General features: G+C 48.6%; 1 protein-coding gene across 1 annotated transcript; it reads right to left on the bottom strand.

Annotated features, from left to right (window-relative positions):
- Nucleotides 1–4,255: 4,255 nt before the first annotated feature.
- LOC127790451 (cellulose synthase-like protein D4) lies at nt 4,256–7,837 on the bottom strand. Its single transcript, XM_052319974.1, has 3 exons — nt 6,227–7,837; nt 5,683–6,090; nt 4,256–5,603 (listed from the first exon to the last, which is right to left on the bottom strand). Exons 1-3 carry the CDS (start codon nt 7,835–7,837, stop codon nt 4,299–4,301), a joined length of 3,324 nt encoding a protein of 1,107 aa, XP_052175934.1. The 3' UTR covers nt 4,256–4,298.
- Nucleotides 7,838–8,599: the final 762 nt, after the last annotated feature.

Raw genomic sequence — 8,599 nt, forward strand, 5'->3', positions numbered from 1 at the left:
ATGTGGGGGAAATTTAATGAGTCTTGTATGGGCAATGGATGAGAGGATTGCAGCTCTTGGCTCAGTGAGGGGGGTAAAGCTCCAAAATTGCATCTTTGGGGGCTCATCTCTCCTTTGTACCTTTATAGCCCGATCTGGCCCAATGTCGTTTTGCCTTCCTTTTCTTTTTCCTTCCCAAGCTTCAAGGATTTCCAATTGAACAATAAATTGCTCTGCCCGGGAGAACAGTTCGGTCATTGAATCTGGCTCAGAACATGCTAGAGATCTTCTGAGCGGGGCATATATGGTTCCGTTAAGCAAGGCCGAGGCTTCCAAACCTACCGGGAGGTCCCTTACTTCCTGCATGGTCGCTCTGAACCGCTCAGTGTATTACTTTAGGGACTCATTGGGCCTTTGTTGCAAGCTCATTAAATACATGGTGCTCTTCTTCTTCGGGACATAGGCAGAGAATGCTTCTAGAAATTCTTTTTTAGCTGTTCGAATGACTGGATATGTCCAGCTGGTAAGTCTGTGAACCATTGTTGAGTCTGTCCTGCCAAGGAGAGTGGGAAGGCTCGGCACCTATTGACTTCGTCCCATCCATGCAACACAACCATCACCACAAAGTGTTATACATGCTTCACAGGATCCTCCTTTCCCAGGTACACTAAAAGTTGATGCAGCTTGAACCCTGGTTGCACCGGTTGCTTCTGGAGTTCCTTGGATAGAGGAAAACCTTTTGTAAGGATTTCCCTTGGCGTCATCACAACTTCTTTCTACTCTAGCACTTCTTCTATGAGGCGTTTGACGTCAGACGCTCTGAGTGTTTCTTTTTCTGTTTCGTTCCTGTGTGGAGACGGGACGCAAAGAGCTCTTGAGTAGGTGCTTTCTGCGGTTTCTTTGTGCATAGGGGCTTTCCCTGGCCTCCTGTCGTGATTTTCCCTTGGGTTTGTTGTTTCCCGGACTGGGTCATTAAGCCTAGGAGTCCCAATTCTTATCCCTTGTCTTGGGGTCCTTAGGGGGTTGTTTTGGGATCTCCAGTGTTCTCCCCCTGCCCCTATTTGTCCCATGCGGGGAATATGGATGTCCGGCATCAATTCATGCAAAAGAGCAGTAATCCCTTGTAATCTTTTCATGCTCTCCTCATTGTTTGTCCTTAACTCATCATTCTAGTGTTTTAGTTCTTCAAAATTCTTCCGCAACAGCTCATAATCCAACAGTTGGACCGTGGGAGGGGCTATTCTAGACGGTTCCGGGGGCACCGATGTCGCCGCTGGGTTCCTTCAAGGAATCGAGGACTATCCCGGGGAGTGTTGTTCTTGTTTTGCCGGTATTGGGGGCGGGACCTGCCTCCCTTGTCTGATCGCCTGTCTCCCCCATCTGACGGGGTGTATCTCCCCCTATTCCGAGTGCTCCAAACCCCCAAATCCGGTAGCCTGATTGCCTTCGAGCATTGGAATGTTTTCCGAGCGCACCTCATTGTCTAGATGATCTTCCAAAGGTCCAAGTACTATAGGGTGTACTTGGCTGGGGTCTCATATCCTTGTGTGAGCGCTCCTCCGGGTAGGGTTAGGCTGGTTTGCCAAACCAGTTGATCTTGTCCCTCTCGGCATCTCGTGTTAAGATTGGCTTTTTGTTGCGATTTCCCACAAACGACGCCAAATTGTTGTTGCCAAAATACAACAATTAAAATTTGTGATGTGGGATCCACTAGAGCTTGGTGTCGAGTGAAGTTGGGTTGTCGTAAGAGATGTCACCTCAAGAGAAATTGCCGCTAGTATGCTCGCAGTAAGGATTCGCCACTAGCTCTTGCCACCAGCTTTGCCACAAGTTTTTGCCACTAGTTTCGCCACAAGGATTCGCCACTAGCTTTGTCACAAGCTTTCGCCACTAGTTTTGCCACAAGTTTCGCCACTAGCTTCACCACAAGCTTTCGCCACTAGCTTCGCCACAAGACTTCGCCACTAGTTTCGCCACAAGCTTTCGCCACTAGATTCGCCACTAGCTTCGCCACAAGCTTCGCTACAAGGTTTCGTCACAAGTTTTCGCCACTAGCTTCGCCACAAGTTTTGCCACTAGTTTCGCCACAAGCTTCGCCACAAAGCTTTGCCACGAGCTTCGCCACTAGGCTTGGCCTTCGCCACTAGATTCACCGCAAGACTTTACCTTCGCCGCTAAGCTCGCCACAAGAATTCGACCCTGTTAATGCTGAGAAAATGGGTCAGAAGACTCGCGAGAATCTTCCCCGCGAAGACCCTCTAATGCTAAAGTCAAGTCCCGAATCCCAATGAAATTGTTCACCATAAAGGAAATAGTAAAAGTGTATTCAAAATGTCCAGATTTTACCAAAGTTGGAAGTCATGTTCACTGTCTTGTAGCTAGATACTTATAGGGCCCGATTTTCAAGGGTGGCTGGTGTGGACACGTAACATTTTCCGAGTGGGGCTCTTGGTTTTTTTGGAAGACGTACGTTGCCACGAGGCCCTTGAGCTTTCCGCCAGGCCGCGCTGGCTGCAAGGTCCTCTGGCGGCGCGTGCGGCAATGGTTCTGCCGCAAACAAGCTTGTGGCAATGTGCCGCGAACCCGCGGCACATCGCCTTGCCGCGAGCTCGCGGCACACCTCACTCCCGCAAGCCCGTGCTTGGTGACTCACGACTCAGCAAAACAATAGCCGCGAGCCACGCGCTAGGCTCCGTAAGCTCGCGGCTCATTACCGCGAGCTTCCTGTGCTTGCGGTAATGTGCCGTAAGCTAGCGGCATATTGCTGCGAGCTCGCGGCACACTGCCGCGAGCTTTGCCAAAAAGTTTCTTTAAACTTTTCCAATTTCTTTGGCACAACAGAAATAATTTAAACCTAATTGTCAAAATTAAAAGGATAAAATAAAATTACAAATTCGCAAAAAGAATTGAATTATTTTCACCATTAACCCTAAAAAAAAAAAAAACAAGAGCACCCTTAACATTTGAAAAATAAAGTGATTTCCCTTCACTTTACAACTATAGTTACATTTTCCCTAGTTATTACTTTACAAATGTTAAAAATTTTAAATGAGATGAGAATGCCATCACATTTTTTCTCTATCAACGTTGGGAATTGGTCGACTATGATTTGTTTGCTCACTCTGAGAAAATGAACCCGAAAAGGAATAAGAGAAGGCACACTAAGGAATTTTATGTGGTTCCGTCAATGTTCCGACGACCGACACCTGCAAGCACTCTGATGCTCCAGTCAATGAGAGAGTAAGGTCAAGGTCGTGTATCAGTAGGTCAGAGGAAAAAACATACATTCTACTCTCTCCAGAGCTGGCTCATATAAGAAAAAGAAATATCCTCCTCTTTATATGCGTCGTGCGTTTGCAGGTGATGAGACTGAATATCTAGTGCTAGTGAAGGTACCCAGGTGGTCGCATGGTGTCGATAGGACCCTCACTAATATGGATGGGATCCACCATTAATAATCCTCCATTAATAAGGATGAGATCTGTCATTAATGAGGATGGGATCTGAGGCGGGCGCATGGATACCCCGAAGAGGCTGTAATGATGTCGCTACAGCCCGATATAGGGCCAGGATGGGACAAGCATGGGCCAGGAGAGGGGCTGAGAGGTGGGCCGAAAGGGTAAGGCCAAGTCGGGCTCGGACGACCCAACTAGAATAATGTCCGGTCCACGATTGTTCTCTGGTTGTCCCGTGGTCTTCCTGTTATGCGAGCTGAACAGTTAGGCCAACATCGCTGGGAGCTCGCTTGGTTACGCTGAGCTCGAGTCTCAGTGACATGTGACTTTGTTCTGACGAGCTTGGCCTTGGGTTTCTGGCGATTGCGTCAACCTGCTAGATCATGTCTAGTCTATAAGAAGTGGTGTGGGAAATACCCATCACACTCTCCATCTATTTTTCTCGTATGGTGAACTAGTTAAGAATACGAAAGTCTATCTCTCTCTTTCACTTTGAGTTGTTGTACATGGCAAGGGGAGAAAGATATGTCTAAATTATCAAATTTCAACTAATTCGTCGGTCGGATAGAGAACAAGAATAAAAGAAAGAAGACAGAAAATATAAAAATATTTTTATTATATTAACAATATTAGATAGAAAAAAATATAAAACCATGAAACACATTGAAGATGAATTTATTCTTGTGAGTAGTAGAAATTGACACTTAAACATGCATTAATTAATCTCACACACACACACACATTGTGGGATAATGATGTGATGATGAATTACACACGTGCCTAATTAATCTTCCATAATTAACGTTAATTAATTACTGTTACAGCAACTCCGATGAAGAAATTAATTATAATTAATCCTAATGTTCATGGGAATGTAAAACTAGAGGCTCCCGTGGCGGCGTCAGTGGACGGCTTTGGTGGGTTGACGGCGATCCAGAGGAGGGAAAGCGTAATGGCGATGAGACCGGCCCACACGAAGACGATGGTCGGCGTCTTCCCCCTTCGACCCATCAAACCCTTGGCGAATGGGTACAGATGAGCCAGAACCCAGAAGCTGAAGAACGCGCCTCCGATGAACTTATTCCACTGCGGCACCGTGCTGTACACCGTCCTGGAGAAGGCCACTACCATCGCGATTATGTTCATCATCGCTATCACTATCGGGGGAATCATCAGGGACGTCCACTTCACCAGGTACAGCTCCGCGAATATGTCATCGTTGTCGTCTCCGGCGGATTTTGAGGTCAGGGTGAAGGAGATCTCGATTCCGGCCATCACCTTCAGAAGTCCTTGAACAACAGCTGCCAAGTGGGCGCTGGTTCCTGATATCAGCCAGAACTGCTCGTTTCTCCACCATTGCTCCAGCCCAACACCGGACCACTTGACCTCTAGAATGGCGAGGCCGATGAGGCACAAGGTGATGACTAGGAGGTAGATGAGGAACTGGACGTCGAGGCTTTGGACGATGAATTGGCCGGAGATGAGGGAGAGTGCCGGGAGAAAACAGTAGACCACAAGGAAAATGGAGGTGAAGGGGTAGATGCCGACGTTGAGATAAGCCAGCCGCTGTAGAACCTTCAGTTTCTTGGAGGCCAGAAAGGCGTTGTTCCGGGAAAAGAAAATTTCAACGGACCCAGTGGCCCACCGGAGAACCTGGTGCAGCCGGTCGGTGAGGTTGATCGGAGCAGAGCCCCGGAAGGCGTCCCGCTTGGTGATGCAGTAAACTGATCGCCACCCACGGTTGTGCATCCTGTAGCCGGTGACCACATCTTCGGTTACCGATCCGTAGATCCAGCCGACTCGATCACCCCACTCCGTCTTGTCCTCGTACCAGCAAGAGATCACCGATACAGCTTCGGCCACCGTTGCAGCGTCAAGTGGCTCGCGTGGCTCCCTCAGAGCCCCGGGAGGGCGGCCGAACTTGACGGCGGGGTGGTCGGCCAGTGGTCGGCCTTGGAACTCAGCCACGGCAATGGACTCGGATAGCATTGTGGAGTTGCCGAATCGCTTGGGGAGGAGAGAGACGTCTAGTTCGGGATCGAAATCGCTGGCCGTCAAGTTCTGGGTCTCCGAATCCGGGCGGTGGCCGAGCTTGTCGGGCTGCGGAGGATCGAATCCGTAGAGAGCAAAGCGCCTGAACATGGTCCCAGTTCCTACATAAACCGGCCCCTGAAGCAGCAACCACACACACAATATGATAAGAACATTACCATGGCGACATCGAGTTGGGTTTTGATAAGAACATTACCTGGACACCATCGAGAGCTCTCATGTTTCCATCGAAGAACACGGTGTTGTGATTAGCATAGCGATCAGAAGGATCAATCCCTTCGAATCTCTGCGGGAACTGAATGTAGCAGATATCTTCGCCGCCTCGGTCCATCATGAAGCACATCCCTTCCCGAACTGCTTCGCAGTTGTAGATGTAGTGATCGCAGTCCAGGTTGAGCATGAAAGGCCCATTGGACAAGACGGCAGAGCACCGGACTAGTGCGTTCATGGCGCCGGCTTTCTTATTGTGATCGTAGCCCGGTCGCTTCTCTCGAGACATGTACACAAACATGGGCAGCCGAATGTCGACGTCGGTGAAGTCGAGGATCCTGTCGTCGGTGGTGGTGCCCATGAGCGGATCACAGCTGGGCGGCTTCAACATCACCTGTATCAATTAATTAAGATTAGAATCAGATCAAATTTGAAATAGATAGATTTATATATACATATATGATGATGATTATGAGTTCAACTCTTGATCATTCAAAATAGTACAAAAAATGTTCGTCTTTTCTAACAACCTGCAGAATTCCAGCATGGTCACCTTTGGAGTGGTCCCTAGCCGGGACGGCCCAGGTTCCCGGCCAGTGGGTGCCGTCGGCCATCCAAGTTGCCTTTTGGACCTTGATGGGTTCCAAAGGGTCGCCTCCACTCTCCTTCTTCTGCTTCAACATCTTCATCTCCTCCCTGGCATTGAAGGCGTCCGACCGCCGCCTGATAGAATCCGGCAACCCATTTATCCTAACCTTAAACTCGTCGTACTCCCTCTTTACCCTTCTCCGATCCTTGACAAAATCCGACCGCGACTTGTTCTTGGTCGGATCCCCCTTAGTGGTGAAATAGCTCTCTGGGTTCCTGGGCTCAATGTCGTGCTTCCGACAGAATGGGACCCAGAGATCGGCAAAGCTGGCGGCCTCCGCCATGGCCTCGAAGGTAAGGAGAGCACCTCCGTCATCAGAAATATAGCAAGCGAGCTTCTCCACGGGGTAATCAGCGGCCAAGATGGATAAGATGGTGTTAGCCGTAACCAAAGGGGGCTCTTTCTCGGGATCGGCGGTGGAGACGAACATGTCAACTCCGGGAAGGTCGGAGCGGCCGGTGGGATTGGACGGTGACGGCATATCGAATTTCTCACGGAGCACCTGCAGGTCTGTGCTACGATTGACGGGGCAAAGCTTAGGAATCTGGTCTAGAATCCATGAAAAACCAAACCAAATTTCACAAACGATTGACATCAACCATAGCCAGATAGCATCCTCGTTTGGATGTTTCACTCTCCACGTCAAGAAGAAAGCCAAAACCACCAGCCGTACCGCAATCAACAACCTGTAAGGGCTAAGAATGGAATGCGGGACGGGTAATACTCTGCTAAGCGGCTTCCATGGCTTATCGTTTGATTCCACCATTCCACCGCCGTGTATTCCATCTCCGTCGTCATCTTGAGGCCAATAAGCATTGCCATAGCCGTAGGTTCCTTGGGTCTCGAACAACCACTTGTTGTGGTCGAACTCTCCACCCTGGCCCCTCTTCATCACCGACATGTTCTGACGGTCTCCTTTCGAACCACCCGGCCCCGGCAACGAAAGTGCTCCACTAGAATTAACCTCATGAAAGTCATCGCCGTCGTCGTAATCCGCAGATTTGTAGGGTTCCTTGCACCCCGGACAAAGCCCCGTTTCCTTCTGGGCATCCAGAAAGCAATCCCGGCAAATCTTGAACCGACAATCGCAAGGGATAATGTCAGCGCCTCTCTCGTCTCTCATGGCCTTTCCGTCGCACGCCGGCATGGCACAAGCAGAGCCCTTGGCGCCAGCCATTTGCGGGTGAGTCACCTCCGACTCGATCACCTTGTCCATGAGGTGGGCACGCGTGACGCTATTGAACCCTCCGGTGAACAACGAATTGGAAACGTACTGTTCTTCGGCCTTGGCAGCGACGGAGGTTTCCATCGGCTGGTTGTCTGGCGTCGCCGGAATGTGGACGGTGTAGTTGGAGTAATCGCCGGAGAGTTCGCCTGACTCGTCTAGGTCATCTCGCGAGAGGCTCACGTATCGGCCGCTGGAAGTGCGCCTGGCAAATTTCACGGTTGATTGCATGCCCTTCTTAGATGGTTGGTTGGACAGAGACGCCATTGTTGTATCCTGATGATTTCCTAGAATGCTTCCTCCTTGCCGATTGATGAGAGACACCCTTTTTGTCTTTGATCTGGTTCTGTTGCTTGTATGGATCAATTAACATTGCTTGTTGGGTTGTCTTTCTGAATGGCGATGATGGCCTGGTTGTGGGATTGATTATTTTGGAACCAAAAGGAAGAAGAAAGACAAGGAGAAGCCGATGAAGAAGAAGAAGAAGAAGAAGAGTACGTGCGTGCGTGCTTGCATGCATGCATGCATGGCGAATGGTTCAGAGTTGCTCTTAGGATATGTGGCATCCAAGTAAAAGATGGGAATTAATGGTCTAAATTTGTTTAATTAAGTTGCAATTACAACCGCCATCCTTATTTGACCATTAATGGTTATTAATAACATATAATTTTTTTTCTAATTGAACAGACTCGTTACACACAAAATTAGAAGAATTTACACAAAATAAACTCAAGCATACCCCGAACAAACACAACAAAGCTAACGTAATAAAAGGAAGCAACAAAAGCACACAAGCTAACTAACCATCACGTCGACTTAGCTTGCTTCTTCTTCTTTTGACGATCTAATTTGCATTGGGACTTAAATTTTGGTGGAGCATCCATAGAATGCAAAGTAGATATTTCAACAAAGTTAACCATAGCATTCATTGAATCATCTATATCAAGATTTCCCCAATAACAGTCTTGAAAATCCAAGCCACTTACTAAAATAATAATCTTATCTTCTGGTATTAAAGCACAATAAACC

The sequence above is a fragment of the Diospyros lotus genome, chromosome 14 (assembly GCF_014633365.1).
Source record: "Diospyros lotus cultivar Yz01 chromosome 14, ASM1463336v1, whole genome shotgun sequence".
NCBI lineage: Eukaryota > Viridiplantae > Streptophyta > Magnoliopsida > Ericales > Ebenaceae > Diospyros > Diospyros lotus.

Excerpts from the sequence above, each read along its gene's own strand:
- LOC127790451 (XM_052319974.1), bottom strand. The coding sequence starts at position 7,837 with ATGGCGTCTCTGTCCAACCAACCATCTAAGAAGGGCATGCAATCAACC. Across the intron at positions 6,091-6,226 it reads ACCATGCTGGAATTCTGCAG|GTGATGTTGAAGCCGCCCAG; the intron begins GTTGTTAGAAAA and ends TAATTGATACAG. Across the intron at positions 5,604-5,682 it reads GAGCTCTCGATGGTGTCCAG|GGGCCGGTTTATGTAGGAAC; the intron begins GTAATGTTCTTA and ends TTGCTGCTTCAG.